The 24,939-nt window shown below is 36.2% G+C and overlaps 1 protein-coding gene across 2 annotated transcripts in view; it reads left to right on the top strand.

Moving 5' to 3' along the window:
- Positions 1 to 24,939, top strand: part of LOC106883626 (NEDD8-activating enzyme E1 catalytic subunit) — a 79,033-nt gene that overhangs the window by 47,025 nt on the left and 7,069 nt on the right. For both annotated transcript variants that reach the window (XM_052966886.1, XM_014934724.2), the window contains exons 5-13: positions 4,328 to 4,408; positions 6,880 to 6,923; positions 10,163 to 10,227; positions 17,326 to 17,481; positions 18,974 to 19,076; positions 19,889 to 20,002; positions 20,751 to 20,804; positions 21,193 to 21,229; positions 23,337 to 23,418. In XM_052966886.1, the coding sequence (XP_052822846.1) occupies positions 4,328 to 4,408; positions 6,880 to 6,923; positions 10,163 to 10,227; positions 17,326 to 17,481; positions 18,974 to 19,076; positions 19,889 to 20,002; positions 20,751 to 20,804; positions 21,193 to 21,229; positions 23,337 to 23,418 (736 nt within the window). The remainder of the gene's footprint in view (positions 1 to 4,327; positions 4,409 to 6,879; positions 6,924 to 10,162; positions 10,228 to 17,325; positions 17,482 to 18,973; positions 19,077 to 19,888; positions 20,003 to 20,750; positions 20,805 to 21,192; positions 21,230 to 23,336; positions 23,419 to 24,939) is intronic.

Here is a 24,939-nt window from a genome sequence, read left to right as displayed (position 1 = left end):
ACCATGTGGTTGGTAAACAAGCTACTTACCACACAGCCACTCCTGCGCCTGGTAAGAGTATATTTCCAAAGTCACCCTTTCATAATGTAATATTCAGTCCTTTCAAGGTGGTGAGCTGATAGAAACGTTAGCACACCGGGCGAAATACTTAGTGGTATTTCGTCTGCTGTTACGTTCTGAGTTCAAATTCCGCCGAGGTCGACTTTGCCTTTCATCCTTTCGGGGTCGATAGATTGAGTACCAGTTACACACTGGGGTTGATGTAATCGACTTAATCCGTTTGTCTGTCCTTGTTTGTCCCCTCTGTGTGTAGCTGCTTGTGGTCAGTAAAGAAATAAGAAACGTTAGCACACCAGACGAAATGCTTAGTGGTATTTCATCTGTCTTTATGTTCTGAGTTCAAATTCCGCTGAGGCCGACTTTGCCGTTCATCCTTTCAGGGTCGATAAATTAAGTACCAGTTGCGTACTGGGGTCAATCTAACCGGCTGGCCCCCTCCCCCAAAATTTCAGACCTTGTGCCTAGAGTAGAAAAGAATATTCATTCCTTTTTTATTTTGGTTCAAGGCCAGCTATTGTAAGGGATGAGGAAGTTGGTTACATCCACCCCCGGTACTCAATTTATTAACCCTGAAAGGATGAAAGACAAAATCAACCTCAGCAGAATTTGAACTCCTCATAGTGTAATAATTGATAGTTATACTTATCATACATTCAGTACACACGTTTGTCACAGGCAAAAAATTGCACAGCATTAGGCTTTTGTATGCACAGCCTTTACCTTTCATCCTTTCAGGGCCAATAAGGTAAGCACTAGTTGAGCACTGAGGTCAGTGTATTCAACTTACCGACTTCCCTGAAATTGCTGGTCTTGTGCCAAAATTTGAAACCAATATTTTAAGGCAGTGAGCTGCCAGATAAAATGCTTAGTGATATTTTATCCATCTTTACATTCGTAGTTCAAATTCTGATAAGGTCAGCCTTGCCTTTCACCATTTTGGGGGTCAATAAAATAGGTACCAGTTGCGTATTTGTGTCAATGTAATCAACTAGCCTTTCTTCCAATATTTCAGGCCATCTGTGTATAGTAGAAAGGATTCCCCTCCCTCCCAAAATAAACTTGTTTTTCTTGTTTTCTCTTCTAAAGTTATAACTTACACTGCTTAAATAAGACCAGATTTATGCCTATAAAATACTTGTAAATTAAATAGATAAAATGCTGTTTCTTTTCATCATGAAATCTTCCCACAGGTTTAAGGTTATTTAGTGTCAAAGACAGACTATTATTATTCCATCTTCCTTATTCAAAGCATTTCATCTTGAGAATTTCCAACCAGTTTAATTACCCAAAGAAAATATTTTGTTCCCATTGTGTAAAAGTTATTGATGAACTAATGAGATGTTAATCATTTTAAAATTTTTTTATAGGTAATTAATTAGTATCTCAGAAGATAATTAATTCTAATGAAATACTGTTTAATGTTTAATTACCACATAATATTTCACACTTGTGTTATAAATAGTTAATCAATGAAACATTTACAATCAGATGTATCTAGCACTAAGAAATCTGCCCTAAAACCTGAAAGTGGTTTTCATATAATGTACTGCATATACCACACACCATGTGAATTGTGAGATTTTTTGACATATATTGATGCAGGTGTGGCTGGGTGGTAAGAAGTTTGCTTCCCAACCACATGGTTCTGGGTTCATGAGTGGATTTGGTAGACAAAAACTGAAAGAAGCCTGTCGTATATCATCATCATCGTTGTTCAATGTCCGCTTTTCCATGCTGGCATGGGTTGGACGGTTTGACTGAGGACTGGTGCCACATAAAAGATGATGAGGATGATGTGTGTGTGTATGTGAGGACATGAACTTGTTTTGACATTTGCCCTCTCATTGAAAACAAAGCCACTGTTCATACACACGATGTCATTTGTCTGTAATCTTCCACAAAATCTTGTGCAGCCCTTGTACTGGTTGTTGTTTGAAGGACACAGAGGGGTGGGATATTACCATTACTTGGAAATGGGTAAGGATTGCTGACAAGAAGAGCATCTGGTTGTAGAAAACCTGCCTCAGTAAGTGTCATATGACCCATGCGAATATGGAAAAAGTGGACATTAAAACAGTGATGATGATAATAATGGAGATAAATTTATTTAAAATCTCCAAGGAATTTCTAAGCTCTGCCTTTGAGATTCAAAGATTGCCTAGCAATGAATCAGAAAAAAGAGGGAAGGTAATAGAGACAGTTATTTATTACGAGATGCTTACTGAAAAATTAGCTCTGAATATATGAGGTTTGGGGTAAAGTGTTTTCTATTGGTTGATGGATCAGTTGTAGTGGTTGAGCTTCTTGTATTCTATAACATGTAAGGTGAGCTGGCTGTTGGAATAAAGTTTGACTGCCTTTTTTATAGCTGAAAAAAGGATGTTTATATGTTGATATATGTGTGCGTATGTGGTGAGTCTTTTAACCCGTTGGGTTGTTGAGTCACCGTTAAAACTTCCGCTTTTATGTAATGTATCCTAGGTAAATCAATCTGGCAGCACTACATGATATATGAATTACTGTGGGTCAGATAGATCAGCGTTACCAGTTTCATGGTTTCTGTCAAGCAGTTGTTAATGTGATGAAATGGGAACCAAGATTAATATTGGAGTATACTGCAACAGAAAACACTCTTAAAACCATACATATCTATGTATGCATTCATCCATGCACACACACACACATGTATACTGTCAACAGCCAGACATATATATATATATATATATATATATATATATATATATATATATATATATATATACATACCTCTTTATGTTTATAAAAAGACAGCCTATCCATCTCTAAGGTATATCCCCAGCAGATAAACTCATCACTCCAAACTATCAAGCTATTTGTCAGTCTTGTAATGCTACTGTTGGTTACAGCAATGAGTTGTTCCTATCCTATGGAACCTATTTTTAGTTAGGTGGACTGAGCTATTTAAGACCTAATACAATCTAGGCTACAGTATATGAATTGCTGTCTTCTCAGATGATTGTCTACAACACTTCCTACTCTACCGTCAGAGCCCTCATCTGCTGTAAGTGTATATATGTATGAAGAGACATATTTTGTTTCATTATTGACAGTTTGCATGTGTGTGTTTGTGCATGCATGCAGGGATTTCGGAAGCTTTAGGTGTGTGATGCATGTTGTGCGTTTGTTTTCTCTTTTTCTTTTGCAGTAATCTGAGCACCGTCCGAGCATGATCATTGACAGAGTAGCTGTCTGGCTTCCGTGCCAGTGGCACGTAAATAGCACCATTTGAGTGTGATCATTACTAGCGCCGCCTTACTGGCACTTGTGCAGGTGGCACGTAAAAAACACCATTTTTGAGCGTAGCCATTGCCAGTACCGCTTGACTGGCCCTCATGCCGGTGGCATGTAAAAGCACCCACTACACTCTTGGAGTGGTTGGCATTAGGAAGGGCATCCAGCTGTAGAAACTCTGCCAGATCAGATTGGAGCCTGGTGTAGCCTTCTGGTCCACCAGTCCTCAGTCAAATTGTCCAACCCATGCTAGCATGGAAAGCGGACGTTAAATGATGATGATGATGATGATGATGATGTTCCAGTTTTGTTAAATTAACAATCCTCATCATCTAACAACCTTCTTCCTTGCTAGCATAGGTGAGACGGTTTGTCAGGTGCTGGCAAACCAGAAGACTGCACCAAGCTTCACTGTCTGTTTTAGCATGGTTTTCCCGGTTGATGCCCATCCTAATGGCTATGTGGTTAAGATATTTACTTTGCAACTGTGGTGTTGGGGGTTCAGTCCCAGTGCATACATAACACCTTGGGAAGTGTCTTCTCCTGTAGCCCCAGGCTGATCAAAACTTTGTTAGGGAATTTGGTATGTGGAATCTGTGGAAGGCCATTTTATGTATGTATGTGTGTGTGTGTGTGTGCGTGCGCATCTTTGTGTTTGTGTCCCCTGCCACCTTGCTTGACAACTGGGTTGGTTTGTTTACATTCCTGTAACTTAGTGGTTTGGCAAAAGACTGTTAGGGTAGGTACTAAATTTAAATATTAGTACTGGGATCAGTTTGTTTCACTAAACCCTTCAAAGTGATGTTCCAGCATGACCACAGTCCAATGTCAAATGACTGAAAAAAGTGAAAGATAAAAGAAGATACCTTCACCCTTTTCGCTTTTCCATTCTGGTTTCATTTGATAAAATAAAATTTACTACTTTTTAATGCTAATTTAAAACCACGATTAAAACAATGATACTAGGAAATCTTACTTTGTATGTTTTCTCTTTCAGGCCTAAAGATGTTGGCAAATCAAAAGCAGAAGTAGCCGCAGAATTCATCAACACCAGAATTACCAACTGTAAAGTGAAGCCATATCTTTTGTTTATAAAATAAAGTTATTATAAAATAGAATAAAGTTATTATAGGTGTAGGAGTAGCTGTGTAGTAAGTAGCTTGCTTACCGACCACATGGTTCTGGGTTCAGTCCCACTGTGTGGCACCTTGGGCAAGTGTCTTCTGCTATAACCTCAGGCCGACCAAAGCCTTGTGAGTGGATTTGGTAGACAGAAACTGAAAGAAGCCCATCGTGTATATATATATATATATATATATATATATATATATATATATATATATATATATATATATATGTGTGTGTGTGTGTCTGTGTTTGTCCCCCCTCACCATCGCTTGACAACCGATGCTGGTGTGTTTACGTCCCCGTAACTTAACGGTTCGGCTAAAGAGACCGATAGAATAAGTCCTGGGGTCAATTAGCTCGACTAAAAGGCGGTGCTCCAGCATGGCCACAGTCAAATGACTGAAACAATTAAAAGAGTAAAGAGTAATCAATGTGTTTAATTAGGTAATAATTTTAACCATGGCTATTTTAAGTGATTTCTTCTAGTCTGATATATATGATGGTGTTTTGAGTGGAAACTCATGCATGATTCCTGTTTCATGTGGTTAGATTACTTATTCGGTAGTTACCACATGATGTTTATTGCATGGGAACTGTACTCAGCCTACAGTTTAGTGTTGGCTATCCGAATGCCTTCGTAGCTGGTAGAAGTAGATTCACATCAATGAATAGTGACCAATTAGACTGTTATCTGGGTAATATTGTCCATAGAAGAAGGGACACCACAATGAACATCATGTATCGATGTCTGAGTTCTGCTGTAGCACAAGGAACCTCACAGCAGATTCTCCTCCCCCATGCATCTGGGAGACCACCATTTATATCCTCTCACATTTCCTATCATATGCTGTTAATGTTGTCTTGCAAGGAAGATAACTGCCTATCTATAAAACCTTTAGTGCATCTTATACTATCACAGCTATATGTCAGCATATATAGCAGAGAAGTAAATAGTAAATATTAGTATCAGCATCAGCTCCTCTTGTGCTCTTGAGCACATTGAGCAGTAAGTTGACGCCATTGGTTTCTATTGGTTGCAGTTTTCTCTACTAATCAGTCATATGGTATTGATCTCTTTCATGTTGGTTATGAACATTCTACACCATGTAATTTTTCAGTTTTCTTCTCTTTATTTGACCCGCCGATGGTGTCCATTTTACAATAGCATTGTTCTGGTTGCTGGAGTGTGTGACTTGCGAGTTTTAATCTTGGAAGTTGAAAAGTTAAGCTGAAGTGCTTGTTTCTTCTTGGACTAAAGGCCATGTAACATTCTTGACAGGATCACCAATTATAACGATAAAAATATTTTGTTCTGGTGACAAACAAAAAATGAATATGTAGTCAGAGTGATGAAAAGGTGACGAAAAGGTGCCAAAAGATTAAATTATTGATGATGATGATGGTGATGATGATGATGAGCAGTTCTTAGCTGACTTCATCAATCATTGAGGGAATGGTAATCATGTTGCTTACTTGTCTTCGCATTTGGATATAGTGTTTTTACCAGAGATTTGATTGGTCACTTCTTTGCTGATGTCATCAATCTCTAACAGTATCCTGTTTCTGGCTTTATGTTTAGACACAGTGATTCAGGTCCGATTCCTTAGCAATGAGTTCATTTTTTGGGACTCTGTCAGATATTATTGCTACACACTAAATGGTGTGTTGTATTTTCAATAATACATTAAGGTAAATCTGTATAAGCATTATAACTGATTTATCTAGCTGTATTCAATTACACATGTACTGCTTCTTGGCCTACCTTACCTCTTTTGTCACCATATTTTCATTGAAATACTTTACCTTCATTTTAATTAAATTTGAAAATAATGAAGAATTTGGTAAAATTACTTTGTTATTGAGTTAGTGGTTTGGAACATAAATTAAGATAAAATTTTGATGGCCATTTCTTTTTATTTGTATTACCTTTACTCTTTTATTATCTTTTGAAATAACACTGTTTTTATTTAAATGAAATTTGAAAAAACTGAAGAGTTTATAAAAAATTTCTTTGTCTTTATTAAGCTGGTATTTGGAACAATTAACATGAAATTTTAATGAAAGGTTTTAATTTAGATTAGATTTGTTTTTATCATAGAACCAGAAGTAGTTTTGGGTGGGCTGGTATCAAAATAGTTAATGTATTTAAAAAAAATATATGCAAAGCATTACATTAAAATCATCCCTGAGGCAACTTTATCCAAGTTCAATAGGATCAGCTTATATATATCTGCTCTATTAGAACTGGTTACAATTCTTTTTCCTTGTAAGATAGCCCTAATGTAATAATGTATTACATACACAGTTGTAATAGTGAAAAACAGATATCTTTTTCTTTATAACATTATCTTCATAATCTGATGTGTTGATAACATTTATTATAATCCATTGGTAGCATATATTTTCCTTAATGATTGCTACTCATTTTGCAAAGATCCAAGACTTTCCAGATTCATTCTATCAACGTAAGTACAAGCTTATTGAAAATTGCTAATCCCCACCCACCTCTTCCCCCGCTTCTTTTACTGAGAATACATTTAATATGTTGTACTATTTAAAGATTTTTGCCTTGTTTCTTTGAAGCTTCTTACCTTTTTTTCTCTTTTTTTTTCTTTTCTTTTTTCTCTTCTTTTTCCTTTTACTTCAGTCTGTTGTGTAATTAGTTGGAATGCATTCACTGAAAGCAGCAGAATGTTCTCTGAAATGCTAGATAGTTTTCAATCAACTTTTCACTTAACCCTTGAAGTTTGTACCTATTTCATGTTATTAAAAAGCAATTTGTGTGTTTGCATGTATATATATGCATGCATGCATATGTATGTTTGTATATTTGTTTGTGCGTGCATGTTTATGTATGCACGTGTGTGTATTTGTGCGTTTGTTACAGTTCCTTTGTAAATAACTAAAGAAGAGAAGGCAAAGAATATAAACACACTATATCTTTTTCACCATCCTTACCCTGATCTCTCCCCTCTATTAGTTCCTCTTTCTTTGTAGCTGTCTGTAATAAGTTCTTCAGCTTGCTAGACTGCTGGCATGTGTTAGGGAGTGGTGAGAAGTCTCTCTGTTGGTCAGGGAATGTGTGTGTGTGTGTGTGTGTGTCAGTCAGTCACAGTTTGGGAAGATGCAACTAATAAAACTGAGCAAACACATAGCAGATAATTAGCTAGCCCTCTCTTCTTAATGGTAATTTCATGGGCAGCATTTTCTCTTTACTCCAAAAAAAAAAAAAAAAAAAGGAGGGTTGGTTCTTTATAGCCACACCATGTATTTCTAAACTTTCATTAGTAATTCTTGCCAACTTTCATTACTTATTCTTGCCAACCTGAATATAGCAAAGTTCATCAAAGACTTCTTTTTTAAAAATAATATGCGTTGTCTTGGCATTTCTTTATTTGCATACTCGAGGAAAATTATTATTACCTGGGTTAATTTCTGTTATATCTTTCACTTTTTACTTGTTTCAGTCATTAGGCTGTGGCAATGCTGGGGCACCACTTTGCAGAATTTCAGTCAAGCCCCTGTAGTTATATCTTTAAAGACTGGTGCTTGTTTTATTGGTCTCTTTTGCTAAGTTACAAGGACATAAACACACCAACATCAGTTGTCAAGCGGTGACGGGGGACAAGCACAGACACACACATGTATATACGATGGGCTTCTTTCAATTTCTGTCTACCAGAAACTGGTGTCATGCAAATGGCACCTGTGCCGATGGCATGTAAAAGCACCCATTACACTCTCAGAGTGGTTAGTGTTAGGAAGGGCATCCAGCCGTAGAAAACCATGCCAAATCAGACTGAGTCTGGTGCAGCCTTCCAGCTTACCAGCCCTGGTCAAACTGTCCAACCCATGCGAGCATGGACAACAGATATTAAATGATGATGATGATGAAATCCAGTCAGAAGGCTTTGGTCAGCCCAAAGTGCCATGCAGTGGGACTGAACCCAGAACCATGTGGTTGAGAAGCAAACTTCTTACCATACAGCCGCTCTGCTACCTATATGGTTTAACTATTTTTTAAATTTATTGTTTAGCTTTATTAAAACTGTTACAAAAAAAACATTTTCTTTCTTAATTGTTTTTTTCTGTTTTTTTTGTTTTTTTAAATATTTTTAAGAATGAAAATATTAAAGTTTGAAATATAAAAAACCAAAAAGCGAAACAAGAACACTAAAAATAGAGTTGAAGAGAAAATTATCGAAACTCGGCTTCTTTAAGCACACACACACATGCACACATGTGGGTGTGTGTGTGTATTATCAAAAGCATTCCAGCTGTGACCATCCCAACCTTTTCCTTAGGATATCTAGGATTACATTTTGCAATATGTCTTTACATTTTTTCAACAAGAAGGTGTGATTTAGGAGAGATTTAGCTGTTATTTCTAGCAGACTGAGCATAGAGGCTTCCTCATTTGCTAGGATTGTTTTATTTCTATGTAGAGGTGAAATCTTTGCATTTTTGTGATCATTTTCTGTTAGCAGGCTCATTGTATAACAGCAAGAAAGTAGCTCGCAAGAAATACTTAGCTTAATTATTAGATAATTAAATTGTTTAATTAATTTGTTTTTCATTAAGATTATTATCTTAGTCAGCTTTAGAAATTGATTTCTTTCTCTAACTTGGAAGCTCAAAGAAATTAGAATTTTCTTTATCATATCTCTCTGCATGAATATATTTTCTTTGGTTTCATTTAGAGAAAAAAAATTTCATTTTTTTCTAATATTTTTAGACTCCAAACAATAAATTTTAAAATTTACAAAATTGCTGGAATTGCCCCAACTTCATTTTTTCTATCTGTCTATCTGTCTGTTTATATCTATCTATCTATCTACCTATCTCTGTCTGTCTGTCTGTCTGTCTGTCTGTCTGTCTGTCTGTCTGTCTGTCTGTCTGTCTGTCTGTCTGTCTGTCTGTCTGTCTGTCTCTGTCTGTCTGTCTGTCTGTCTGTCTGTCTGTCTGTCTGTCTGTCTGTCTGTCTGTCTGTCTGTCTGTCTATCTATATTTATATATATATACACACACATACATATACACACACATACATATACACACATACATATACACACAAATGTATATATCTAATCCCTCTCTCTTCCCCTCTATCTTTTTGTCTTTCTCTTTCCTTTTCTTCCTTCACCCTATTTTTTCTTAGTAGCTCTCAGCTCATTCCTAAATATTTCTCCTAACACACTCGCATCCCTCCCCACCGCTTTCTCCTTCTCTCATTGCCAGCAAATATCATCCCTTTACTAACTTTGTTATTAGTTGTGCATTGGTCCAGAACTAATTTTGCGTATGGCTGTTCTTTCTCTTTCTCTCTTTCTCAACAGATAACACACTCACTCTTCTATATTTCCTTTTTTTTTCTACTTGTTTCTTCTTAAGTAAGCAACCTTAGCCTTTCTCTGTATGTTTCCCTCCTTCCCCAATTCTTTGTGTATGCCTGTGTGTTGAATGCTTGCTTGTGCATGTGCACTTACATACATACATATATATGTATGTGTGTGTGTTTGTTTGTTTGTGTCTCTGTGTATAAATATGTATGCATGTGTGAGTATGTATAAAACCAATATGATCTGTAACAGGTATATTCTTCCAACCTAATATGTATGTATCTCTCTCTCTCCCCCTATATATATATATATATATATATATATATATATATATAATCTTTATTTATTACACATTTTCTTTACAGAATTTCATGTTGTGGTCTGTGGCCTGGATTCAATTGTTGCTCGGCGATGGATGAACAGAATGTTGGTGAGTTGCTGAACCTTGCTGTGATCATCATCATCATCATTATTATTTTTCTCCATATTTTGAATAACCAACCAGCATAGGACTGTTTTGCTTCCTCCTCAGAATTTTCGAGATAGTCATGTATAATGAAAAGAATAAAGTTTAAGAATACCAACACTAGTTTATTTCGCCTCCAGATATGATCAAGCAGACATATGATCAATGACATTCCAGTTATGACCATCCATCCTTTTTATGCATGGAAGACTACATTATCCTGTGTGTGCTTCCTTTATTTAAGACAAGAGGTTATGATTTGTGGGGAATTTGGCTGCTATTTGTAGCATGTTAAGGAACTCTGTAATGGTTCTCTCATTGACTTGACGATATCAACTTTGTTGTAAGGCGGTGAGCTGGCAGAGTCGTTAGCATACTGGACGAAATGCTTAGCGGTATTTCGCCTGTCACTACATTTTGAGTTCGAATTCCGCTGAGGTCGGCTTTGCCTTTCGTCCTTTTGGGGTTGATAAACTAAGTACCAATTGTTTACTGGGGTCGATCTAATCGACTGGCTCCCTCCTCCAAAATTTCGGGCTTTGTGCCTAGAGGAGAAAAGAATATCAACTTTGTTGTAACTAACTATTAATGATGTTTAACATATTTGAATGTTTCCTGAGCTGTAGATTTCTTAAGATGTCCCATCTTAAAAGCATAAAATATTCATTTAATGCCATTAGATGGCCATCACTTCCAACAAGGTCAGCAGTTATTCTTCAGTTTCACCTCTTTCTTTATACTAACTTTCTATGTCTCAGATCATCATTGGCTGCTCCTTGTTTCCGAGCTTTTCTTTTTTCAGTGTGGTTCAATGAGAAAAAATCAATGAAAAAAAGCTAGTAACATTTAGGGTGGATCCTGACTGTCCAGGAAGTGACCCATGCTCCATGATCTCAAAGATGTCCTCTGCAGTACATGTAAAATGCGACATGCATGATCAAGTGACAAGACTGCACCAGACTGCTGTCAGTCCAGGTATTGCTTGACCAGAATCTTCTTAGCCCATCTGTCTGGCATTTTTCTCTTCCATAACTTTAGCTCTTGAGATCAGAAGTCTTCATCCACTTGTTTTGCACTTGGGGGAGTTTGTCTACTTTTCCAAGTTATGCCTCTTCTGGTTCCACAAGTTTTCCCCATGAAGGTTTCAGCTGGAACAGTCTTAACCCTTTAGCATTTAATCTGGCCATGCAGACTTGTAGTCTCACTATTGCAGGTGCTCTTTCATGAATTGAAAATCCTAAAACGAATGCAACTGCTTCAGATAGTCCAATTTATCTACACATTAGATTTTGACTAATTTCGTTATCATTGTTTATTTGAACAGCAGCTTGGTCATTTTCTTTCAGCATGTACTTGATGATATACTTAATTGACCTGAGGCAACAATTTCAACGTTGCAGTGGCATTTGAATGCTCTTAAAAGAGTTTCATTATAAGGTACAAACCATTTGTTGTTTGTTTTTCCATTCTTATGAAATTCAACTCCTCCCAATGTAACTGATCTTCATCTATAAAGAGATAGTCTCTTTGTTTCTGCCATTTGATTAAGATGATAAAGATCAATATTCTATTTTGAATGAAATAGTAATCAAGTACCTGTAATTCAAAAATATCTCATAAAAATATTGGGAGAATTTCTATCTTTCAAGTCCACAGTACTCCAAAAGTTGTATAAATGATTAAAGGGAAGAAAAAAGAAGGTAAGAAAAAAGGATGGATGACAGTAGCTTCGATGATTCCTTGAAGTGTTGACATTTTCAACTTGATTTTTTTTTTCTCAAATGGGGAAAAATGACTATTTTATTTGTAATCTTTATCATCTTAATCAAATGGCAAGAAAACAAACTTTAGTATAATATAGATAGATAGGTAGGTAGGTAGGTAGAAATGTGTGTATGTTTATGTGTAACCTTGTTTTGACACCATAATTGTTGTAAACAAGCATCACCATCAGACAGGTGATGCTGTTCACTTCCACTTTTCTTTGAAAAACATGTCTGGCTACAGTAAGTTTCACTTTTGTTGGGAGTAGGTGAAGGTTAATGGCAGGAAGGGCATCTGGCCATAGAAAATCTGCCTTAACAAATTATATCTGACCCATCGAAGCTCAGAAAAGTGAATGTTAAATGACGATGTAGGATTTGTGTATGTGTTTTATTACAAGAAGTTTTCCAGAAGCTAGATACAGGAATTAAATCTTTATTGCTAACATATTTAGATAATGACATTTACTAGATTTTCTTCATCTTAGTTTTGATTATAAATAACAAGTCAAAATATAAGGTAAAATCGTAAATTTAGGTGTGAAAATAGAAATAAAAAATGTATAATGTGGCTATTAATTGTAAACTAAGACCCTGAGACTAAATTTGATCATACATTTTACAGAAAAATGAAAGTGAAGTTCAAAAACTCACAAATTACTGAAGAAAGGTGAAAAAAAACATTTAGATTATAAAATTTCTTTTGAATCAATTTTTTTGCTCTCCTAAGAAAATGTTTGTTAAAGATACTCCAGCATGGCCAAAACAGTAAGGCTTTCATCCAAGAGACCTAGGAAGTAAAGATATTAATATAATATAAACAGTATCTTCATATGATATAAACAACTTATGTAGTTGAGAAAAATTTTCAACAATCACTAATGGCTTACCAATTTCAAAGAAGAAAATATTACTCTGATAATAGTTGCTTCTGCTAGTTTTTCTTGTTTCCTTCAGATTAAATGATCCACTCTTTTTCACTCTTTAGCAGAAGTAATTATCCAGCAACCCAGCTCTGTCTTGACTTCAGATGAAATGGGAGCCATTCTGTTATGTCTAGAAATAATTTATTAGAGCTAAATTTTTAGGCCTACCTCCTCTTTACTCACTTTTAGTTTGATTATATTTGTATTTAACATTTGATAGCTTAAAAGTAGGATGAAACGAAATACATAAAGTTTGTCTGTTGTAAACACAGGTTACAGAGTGCTAATTGAAATGTGACACAAAGCTGTTGCTACTCTTTGCAAGACTCATATTTAATCCAAATGATTCATAAAAATTTAGAAAACCATAAACATTTCAAAATGAAGTCTCTCTACCATCATCATCATCATCATCATCATAGCCATCATCATTGGCGTCATCATCATCATCATCATCATCATAGCCATCATCATTGGCGTCATCATCATCATCATCATCATCATTCAAACGTCTATTTTTCCTTACTTGCATGGGTCTGAAGGAGTTTATCGAGGCAGATTTTTCTACTGCCAGTTGCCCTCCCTGTTGCCAACACTCGACTGTTTCCAAGCAAGGTGACATCTGCACCTGGCCAGACATATTTTTGCAGAATATTGGAAATTAATAATAATCATTTACAACCATTGCATATGTCATGACAAGAACACACACACACACACACGAGCTTCTTTCAGTTTCTATATACCAGATCCATTCACAAATCTTTGGTCTGCCCAGGACTATAATAAAAATACTTGTGCAGGGGAACTGAACCCAAAGCCATGTGGTTGGGATGCAAACTTCTTCACCACACAGTCATACCTGTGCCTATATATCTCCTGAAATATGCCTAAAGTCACTTTTTATCATTTACTGTTAGCAACCTTCAGAAGATCCCTCCACTGAGGGTAAATGGTTATAGAAGCAACCTTATTGTGATTTGACATAGTAAAGTACAGCTTGAAAGAATAGTAAGTCTCTAAATTAATTAAGAAGCTTAATTTTCAAATTTATAATTGCCTATGCTATTTTGTCATTGACAATTACTGTATATGGCAGGATGAAATGATATATGTATTTTTGAATTTATAACTAATTCATTCTGAAGAGCTCATTAACACATATCACAAATATGTGTGTGTATAACTTTGATTTCTCTGTTGAGATTATCTTGAGGATTTAGAGCTATCAAGTTCTGTTATTATTAACAAATCAATCTAAGTGTGTTGCAGTTTTATAAATATTATTATTAACGTTTTAGTTTTAATTATAAAAATGTAATGGGATATTTTTAAGAACAACAAATGTCTGTGAAGGTCCACCCAAGTAAAATATGAACCAAAGAGTAAAAGAGTAAATATGAACCATAGGTAAAAGAATGGCTGAGAACCAGCCATCTAAATCTATATCGTGTCATCCTTCTGTATATATATATATATATATATATATATACACACACACACACACATATATATATATACACACAAACATACACACACACACACATACACACACACACATATATATACATACATACACACATATATATATACATATACACACACACACATACACATATATATATACACACACACACACACACACACACATATATATATAGGTGCAGACGTGGCTGTGTGGTTAAGAAGCTTCCTTCCCAACCACAAAGGCTTCAGATTCAGTCCCACTGCATGACACCTTGGGCAAATGTAGTCTCTTATAGCCCCAGGCTGACCAAATCAAAGCCCTGTGGCTTTGCGAATAGATTTGGTGGACAGAAACTGAAAGAAGCCCATTGTGTGTGTGTGTTTTGAATGTGTATTTATGTCTTTCTCTTCACATCATGTGATAGTTGTATGATTCACTGACAGTAACAATCATGAACAACTATCATGTGATGTCACAACAAAGAGATACAAATATATATATACACACCCTTACTCTTACACATACACACACATATCATCACACACACACACACACACACACTCATGCTCACGCACACATACACAATGGTTCTCTTCAGTTGCTATCTACCAAATCCACTCATAAGGCATTGGTCGTTCCATGGCTTTAGTAGAATACATATGTATGTTGTGCCTCACGGAGGCAAAGTGGCTGAGTTCCTTTTGAGTGTTGGGCCTCATGGAGGCAATGACCAAGACCTTTGGCATTATGTCGTGCTTGAGAAGATCCATCTACCTGAGCAAAATTGCAGTGGTGGCAGATACCGGTGTCATGCAAATTGGCACCCGTGCCGGTGGCACATAAAAGCATCCCAATGTCATGCAAATGGCACTTGTGCTGGTGGCAAGTAAAAGCATCCGTTACACTCTCGGAGTGGTTGGCATTAGGAAGGGCATCCAACCATAGAAAACTATGCCAGATTGGAGTCTGGTGCAGCCTTCTAGCATGCCAGCGTGGTCAAACCATCCAACCCATGCCAGCATGGACAATGGACATTAAATGATGATGAGGATGATGATTTGCTCAAGGTGCCACTCAGTGGGACTGAACCTGAAACCATGTGGTTGGGAAGCAAAATACTTAACCACTTAATCTTTTAATTATTGTGTGTTTTATTATACTTTTTGAATATTTATTTTGTGTAATCATGTGTTTTCCTTCCAAATTTTTAACTATTCCCATTATATAACACACAATATCTTTCTCGCCTCCCCTCATCTTTTTAAAACGTGTTCTACCCTCACATATCTTTCTAAGCTCCCTGTTTAATGTTTGCATTTAATTGTATCTTTTTTGAGCCCTTGTGGCTAATAAAGGCAAAATTGAGCTGGCAGAATCCTCAAAGCATCAGAGAAAGTGCTTTACGGTGTTTCTTTCAACTCTTTACATTCTGATTTCAAATTCTGTTGAGGTCAATCCTGATGAGATTGGTCAGATCAAGTACCAGTTAGAACTGGGGGTCAGTGGTATTGACTAACTCTCTCCTCTCAAAACTTGTGCTCATACTAGAAACTACTACTACTGTTACTACTACTACTACTACTACTACTACTTGTAGTAGTAGGAGGAGAGTGGCAGATGGACGGAATTATTAACATGTCTGAACAAATGCTGCAAAGCATTTAATCTTTACATTCTGAGTTCAAATTCTGTCAAGGTCAACCTGGCCTTCCATCCTTTCAGGTTCAAATAAGAAAATGAAGTAACAGTCAAACGCTGGGGTCAGTTGCATCAACTAACCCCGTCCCCTAAAGTCACTTGTCTGTAATGAGGGTAGTGGAATGCCAGAATTGGTTGAATACTTGGCTAAATGCATTGTGCTACATACTTTCATATAGTGAGTTCAAATCCCTGTGGAGTTGAATTTGCCTTTAAATCTCTCTAGTGTCAGTAAAAAGTACTTAGATTAATTAAATCACTGTTTCTTTTCACCCAAAACATATGGAATTAAGCCAAAGGCAGAAATCTTTACTCATAAGTTAATTACATTGACAAAAGACTTATTCATTTCTCTCAAGAATTTTCCTAATTCCAACTGAAGCTTGCAAAAGTAAAAAATGGAGAATTTCTTTTTCTGCAAAACTTATCCCCCTCACCTGAGCTAATGTATATGTCTTAAACTATTGAATTTTCTCTACACATACACTCTTGTTACCCTCTCTTAAGCACTCACGTCTGGTCTTTCTGCTGTCATTGCTCCCTCTCCTACCCCACCTCCTTAAAACTCTCAAAGCTTGAAGAGCTGAAGAACTTTCAGATTAACCCCCACCTCCACCTGTGAAATACAGGCACAAGGCTGCCCTGTCTGGTGAAGATGCCACCTCCTGTGAACAGAATGGGATTGCAAGGGCAGAACGAAAATGTGAACTGTGCAAATTTAGAGCCAACTCTACACCTTTATTCTCAACAGACCACCATTGCCCAACCAGCAATAGAACCTTCTGAGCATGCATCAGACTGATTGGCCACAGCTAGACACACTATACGCCACCCTTTTCTCCCATGTGATATTCTTGGTCATCATCAACAATGACAAACAAACTAATACTAGTTCTCCTTCTTTACATTACTGAGTGCTCTAGTGTCGATGTCACAAGAAAATGCCCCTAGTACACTCTTTAAAGTGGTTGACCATAGGAAGGGCATCCTTCTATAGAAACCATGCCAAATGACATTTACGAACACCAGTCTTCTGGAGCAATAGCTCCCAGTAAAAAATAACTCAGATCCTTTCAATCCAGGATGGAAAAGAGACTGAAAATAATGATGACGAGGAAGCAAATAAAAGGTGTTAATTACCTCAACCAATTAACATTTCCCCATGTAAGTTACTGTTTAATCTCTGTCTTTTGTTGTTGTATTTCAGATAAGTTTATTAAACTATGAAGATGGTATTCTTGATCAAGCGTCTGTGATTCCAATGGTTGATGGTGGAACGGAAGGCTTCAAGGGTAATGCCAGGGTTATATTTCCAGGAATGTCTGCCTGTATTGAATGTACTTTGGATTTTTATCCACCTCAGGTATGATTTAATATTTTCTGACTTGTTCCTTTTATTTATTTACTAGTGGGACCCATGTATATTTCATGGAAAGAAAAACATTAAGAGGACCTATTTAAGAAAGACAGAATGATTTGCATTGAATGACTAGTGTTCATAGTTTAGCCTTCTTTAAATATACTTGGCGTTTGTCCACATTCATTTCCTCATGTCTCAGTTGGTATTGTCTTTTTTCTTGTTTTATTAGATCTTCTCTCTGTAACTTTCCACTACCACCACTATCATCATCATCACTATAGTTTTCAGAAACAAAGCTCATTTCACTTCGGCTGTTTGTTTCATGATGCATCTCAACACTTCTCTCTCGCCATCTTTTTCTCTCATTCTTCGTGTCTCCCTTCAACTGACCACATGACACATTTGGCCTAAGTGTATGAAAATTACTCACCTTTCTCTACTTCTTCCTCTCTTTCTCCACTCCTCCCCCCTCTCTCACTCCTACTCCACCTCTTTAATTAACTAAAGTGTAATGGGTGAATGAACAAGCAGATTATTATAGAGATAATTTCTAACACCTGAGCCCCTCTATTCCAATCTCTATCCATCTGCTACTCTCCTTTCACATGCTTGCAAACTTACCTGATCCCTCTGTCATAGACTTCATCTGTTACCTGATCGAAACCAGGTAACAGATGAAGTCTACCCCACAGCCTTGTCTTCATTGTAGCTGTGTCGTTGTTAGGCCCACATCAACCCTCATTGAACTGACCAAAGTCATTCTAGCCACAACCATATGTTTTCACTGTGCAACCAAGATTATGCTGTCTACAGTATCCTCTTTTACAATGGTAGGGTCAGATTTGAGGGAGATTTAGTTGTTATTTCTAGCTAGTTCAGTGAGCAGATGGTGATTATGTTGTATGGTGACATGACTGTTGTATTTGGAGATTGCTTTTGTCTTTTGAAAACAATAACCTTACTGAAATTATGAAATGTTTTAATTTAACCCTTTTATCAATCCACCTGGGACTGCCCTTTGTTTTATGATACAAACTTCCAATTTTAAAGTGATTTAAATTAAAACCTTCCTTTAAAATTTCATTTTGATTTATTTTCCAAACACCAACTTCATAATGACAAAAGTTATTTTAATAAATTTTTTATTTTCATAATTAATTGAAACATAGGCAGTGTATTTCAACTGAGGTTTTTAAACAAAAGGTTTAAATACAAACACTTTAACAGAAGGGGTTTTGTATCTTAGAACTAAGGATTGTCTTAGGTTGGTTGGAACCAAAACCGTTAAAAATTATTGCTATTTAATTTTCATTTGTTTTGGCTGATATTAATATAATCTTTTTATTATTGAAACTTTTAAGTTGAATATTTTCCCATTTCTATTAAAATTCATCTGAGAAATTCTCAAATAGAACTTTTTTTTTTATATATTCTAAATGTTATAATTTTACAAAGATTCCAATAAAAATCCAAAATATTTTTTCTTTTGTTTTAGATCAATTTCCCACTGTGTACAATTGCTCACACACCAAGACTTCCAGAACACTGTATAGAATATGTCCGGCTACTACTGTGGCCTAAACAGGAACCATTTGGAGGTAAACTTTTTTTCCATGCTTAAAACTCTTGGAGCAGGCATTTTGGCCCTTTTGTTATTGTATTTCTGCTAAAATACACTGGCTTTGTTTTAATTAATTTTGAAAATAATGAAGAATTTGATAAAATAGCTTTGTCGATGTTAAGCTGATACTTGGGACAAATTAATGGGAAATTTTTATGGATAGTTTTAATTTAGATTTAAATATGATGCTGGTGTCACGTTACAAGCACCTGTATTGGTGGCACATAAACGGCACCCTTTGAATGTTGGGCCTCATGGAGGCAACGATAAGTGACCAAGACCTTGGACGATATGCCATGCTTGAGAAGACTCATCAAGCCAAGTGAAATTGTTGTTGTGGCCAATGCTGGTGTCGCGTAACTGGCAGCCATGCTGGTGGCACATAAAACGCACCCATTACACTCTCAGAGTGGTTAGCACTAGGAAGGGCATCTAGCCGTAGAAACCATGCCAAATCAGATTGGAATCTGGTGCAGCTCTCCAGCTTACCAGTTTCAGTCAAACCGTCTAACCCATCTCAGCATGGAAAGCAGATGCTAAACGATGATTATGAATTAGAGACAGTCTCAGGCATATTGGTTTCTAAAGGGTTACTGAATCAGTATTAAGTAGACATGATTGGTTTTAGAAGATATACTCTAGAGGTTGGCTCTACATTGAAGATTAATGCAGAAGATGGGAGGGAAAAATATGAATTTTTCCACAAATACCATACAGAATACTTAAACATTACCTAAATTTGAACTTTGTATTTATTTAAGAAATAATCATGTCATTTATATATTTCAGCGAATGTTGCAATTGATGGAGACGACCCACAGCATATTAAATGGATTTATGAAAAGTCTTTAGACAGGGCAAATGAATTCAATATCCTTGGTGTCACATATCGATTAACTCAAGGTACCAACAAGTTTTATATTTTTCTTTTGTAATTAATCAATAGATTATCTTTCTTCCTACACACTAATGGTCTTGCTGATTGTAAAATTCTATAATTTTCTTGTTACATGACCCATCTGTCACATTGATGATATTTGGTAAACTTATCCATAGGGATTTTATTGGTGCCATCCAATTTCTGTTGATAATACCCTTGGGAACGTTACGTTATGTCCACTTCCATCTGTTTGATAATTCTCTGCTGAAAGCATCACCTTGACCCCTCAATATCGCTCAAGTAAATCACAAGATGTATTTCTTCTTTGATATTCTTTGCTGCTTCTGTAAGAGTTAATCCACAATATAAGAAATGACATGAAAACAGAGCTTTAGTGGACATTTAATTTATCATTCATGATCTTGTTTTGGATTTGTTTGTTGAAAATGTATTATCAGTGAATTTGCTACAGTGTTCCTCTTGTGTCGCATCACTCTTGTCTTTATACACTGTCTCATATTGCTTCTCTTCAGCGTAGAACACAACAGTTGTAGTTCACCTGGCCTAGCATTTTTAAATACATGTCTGCTGTTAGATATTCAAAACTTTTTCCCTGATGTCTCTGACTAACCAGCTTCTTATAGCAGAATTAGTCCTGCAATGGTCTAATTGCTGATAAGTTTGCGTTTGGAATGTTCATGACTTACCTGAAGGAAAATTGTTGCAGAGCACTGTATGAAGAAAATAATTTTTTTCTTTTTTATTGTACAGGTGTAGTAAAAAGGATTATCCCAGCTGTGGCCTCAACAAATGCTGTAATAGCAGGTAAATTCTTTTCTCTTGGATGTTCTCTCATTTCATTTTAGTTTCTCTGTTACTTTGCTCTTTCTTAGTTGTATACCTTTTTATTCTTTCTTTCTAAAATTCTTTCTCTATTTCATTTCTTCTTTTTCTTTTTTTTTTCTCTCAACATGTCTTTTTGTACACTTTTTCCACATTTATTTTACATTCCTTGTTTTACAGCCACAATATTTTACTCTCAAATACTTTCTTGAATTCTCTCTTTTCATTTCTGCTAAAATATTGAATTTTTAAACAAGTAAAAAGAAATCTTATATGAGTATCTTTTTTTTTTTTAAATGAACATTTAAAAAAAAAAATTCTCTTCTGTTTTTTGGATGTTCACCATATCAATATTTTTGGTTATTTTTAGCTGCTTGTGCTACAGAAGTACTGAAAATTACAACAAGGTGAGTTAAGTTATTTTCATCACTACCACTACCACCACCACCACCACCACCACCATCTTCATTGGCTTTTATAGATATTTTGAATAAGTCTAAGATATAATATATTTCTATGTGCTTTGATTCTGCCAATTTTCTTTCAATGGACAGCTCTATTAGGGAATTCTGTGGTGTTTAAAGTTAGTGTGTTAGTGAAGAGCCATAAACAACCCAATTGATAAGACCTGAGACAGCCAGTTGAGGGCTTTGTGGTTTATACATTGTCATTGGTGCTGTCCAGTTAGTTCTATATAGATACTATGGTTGATATAATTTAGTACAGTAGGTAGTATTGGTATTATAGGACAGATAAGAAATTACACAGGCTTGCACTCCTGAGGTTTAATTCCCCACTCACAAAAGGAATTACTGTAAATGTTTTGGCTGAAGAAAACTCCTTTCTAGTGTTGATCTGTTCTCCACAAACTACTAAACAAATCATGAAGTTTCTTCTGTGTCTCAAGCAATATTGGAAGGCTTTGCATGAAGGACCTAAGTTTGTTGCTGTTATGCTTCACTGCCAAGTTATAGACTACTAGCTAGTCTTCACTGAAGGGAGGTATTGCAATGGAATTTTTAAATGTTTCATGATGGCTATGGAAAGCACAGGAGATATGTAAGAAAAAGTGGTTGGCGTTAGAAAGAGCATCCAACCATGAAAACCATGCCAAAATAGACTTCACTGGTACTGGTGCCACATAAAAAGCACCCAGTCCACTCTGTAAAGTGGTTGGCATTAGGAAGGATTCCAGCTGTAAAAACTGTGCCAAAACAGACAGTGAAGCTTGGTGCAGTCCTCTGGCTTGCCAGCCCCTGTCAAGCCATCCAACCTATGCCAGGATGTTAAATGATGATGATAATGTTGAAGATTGATAGAAGCCTTATACAGTCACTATTTCGAGTATCATTCATAAATGAAACAACTCAAAATAAAGTGATCAGTTGATAGTTATTGTTTCCACCACTTGACAGGGTACAGAACTCTACTTTCACTTTCTGCTTGATTGAATTTAGTAGTGTTCTCACCAGGGAGAGGTTAACTACCACAAGGTCCAGTCCTTGTTCTGGTGTAGTTTCCTGTTCTAAAACTCTGAGAGCTATGTTCCTGGAACACAAATTCCTTCTCAGCTCCCATGCTGGACAGGTCAAAGGATAGAAGCTAAGCTAATATGGACCACCTCTCCTTCTGAGAGGTAGAAATGGGTTTACTTAGGACTATCTAGAAAAGAACAAAGTTACAGAAGCATCAACGACAATTTAAAACCAACAGGACCTGGAAGAAGGAAGGCTTTTCTCAGGGAAATATAAAATTGTGCAGTAAAATCCAAAAGGAAGCTGCAAGGCCAAATCATTTTCTAACAACCAGGAGAAACACTAAAATTGCAATATCGAACATCAGGACAATTTATGAAATGTGAAGGACAGTACAGGTAGTGCAGGTGATAAATTATAATGTCTCGTTCATTGACAATTACTGTGCAAGGTGTATTCTTCAAATTAGATTGTTGGATAAGATAAGTAATAAAGAGCTGTGTCAGAAGGTAGAAGGGTTGGTACAAGTGGCAGAACAGATGCTGAAGTGGGAGTGAATTCTGCATAAATACTCATTTGTTCGCATCAAATGTTGCTGCTGTCAAGCCAAAGATCATCATCATCATCCAGTGTTTTAAATCTACTTCAATGTCATAGCAACCACCCTCACACCATCTTGCTCAGTTTTGGGTGTCATCCCTTCTCAAGCCAACCCTTCGAATCTCCTCCTCCACATTTTCCTCAGTCTACCTCACTTTCATGGTCCATTTGCCTAAAACTCAAGCACCCACCTCATCACATGCCCATACCACCACACTCCATTTGCCCTTGTTAGCTGTTTCACCAATTCCTCCAACCCCAGCATCCTCCTCTCGTCAAACAGCTTCAATAATATGGTATTTGTTTTATACTTTTATTTTATCCCAGAACTTTGTTATTGTAGTTCCTGTTTAGCTATTCTCATCAAATATTCCAAATCCTAGTATCTTTTCATGTCTGATGTATGTAGCAAATTACTTTTCTGTTTTTTTTTTTCCAGTTGCTGTATGCCCTTAAATAACTATGTCAACTTCACAGATACCGATGGAGTGTATACTTATCCATTTGAAGCCGAGAAAAAGGTTTGTTGTAATTTATTTTCTTGCTAAATCATGTGTCAGGAACTAATTATCAATTAATAATTATTATTTATTAAAAACTTAAGTTAAAATAACCCCAAATGTAAACTAACTTTCATTGTATGAGATTGCAGATATATTCCTGCACAATCAACTACCCATGACCCAGCAGAACATCCAGGGTGTGACAGGTAGAGGGGCAAGGGGACTACCCCAGCATTCAACAACTATCTATTACAGCTGAGTAAACTGGAGCAATGTGAAATGAAGTGTTTTGCTCAAGAACTCGTAATATACTGCTCAGTCTGCAAGTCAAATCTACAACTTTATGATTGCGAACCCAATACTATTCTAACCATAAGCTATGTACCTTCACATGCACAGACATAGATATATGAACTCAAGAGTTAGAGAGGAAACTTCTAGAAGCTAACGAGAAAATGTCCATGTTATTGATCAATCTTCATTTATTCATTTTATGCCCATTTTCCCATGTTTTCAAGTAAGGGATCCTTTATTTCACATGGTTTCCAAGACTAAAGTGACTGGATGATCTGTTAGCAATAGAAATTGACAACACCGCCACCAACCACCTTTTCATATAAACAGTCACAGATGCAAATACCCCTTCACACACACACACGCATCTGTCGAATCCACTCACAAGGCTTTGGTCAGCTCAAGTCTATAATAGGAGACATTTGCCCAAGGTAGGACTGAACCTGAAACCATGTGGTTGGAAAAGCTAACTTCCCAAGCTCATAGTCATGAGTCATGCCTGCTCTTTGTAATTGGACGCACATAATTCAGTGTTTAAATATTTGAATATATTTGCAATCTTGTAATATAATAATGAGTGTAATGTTTATATATATATATATATATATATATATATATATTTGTCCAAAATCACTCAGTAGGAGTATGTGAGAGAAAGAGTAGTATAAGTGAAGGAAAAAGAGAGAAAATAGTAATTCAGTGAAGGAGAAGTAGTGAGAGTAATAGCCATAACTGACAGGGAGTGAGAGAAAGTAATAGCAATGAGAGGAAGTGATGAAGAGAGTGTCATGTTCACCATACACACATATACATATATATGTATTTATGTATATAATCTTATCGATAATAAAATGGAATATGTGTGTGTGTACAGGCCTTTTTCTTGATCCCCCTTAAAATCAATATTTTTCATCCGATTTTGTTCATGCTGGGAACATACATCACTTATGTTCCAGAGATGGTCATAGACTCTTCAAATTTTCCACATTATGAGTAATGCTTCCCCTAGCAGACAAAAACACCTTCTCATAGGTAAATAACAAATACCAATGATCATTGCTTCAAGGGACATTACTCTTGATGACGTAGTTATGCTACTTTCACTTCATCGTCTACTACAGTTTTTACAATACCCATTCACTGCACACTGCCGATATTTGCACATTAGCACTTTTTTGAGGTAGCCATGCAATTTAAATCAACTTTTAATTATTTTTTAAAAGCCTTCAGAAATTAATCCATATT

The sequence above is a fragment of the Octopus bimaculoides genome, chromosome 4 (assembly GCF_001194135.2).
Source record: "Octopus bimaculoides isolate UCB-OBI-ISO-001 chromosome 4, ASM119413v2, whole genome shotgun sequence".
Classification (NCBI taxonomy): Eukaryota; Metazoa; Mollusca; class Cephalopoda; order Octopoda; family Octopodidae; genus Octopus; species Octopus bimaculoides.
The sequence above is the reverse complement of the archived record's forward strand: the minus strand, read 5'-3'. Positions and strand labels throughout refer to the sequence as shown.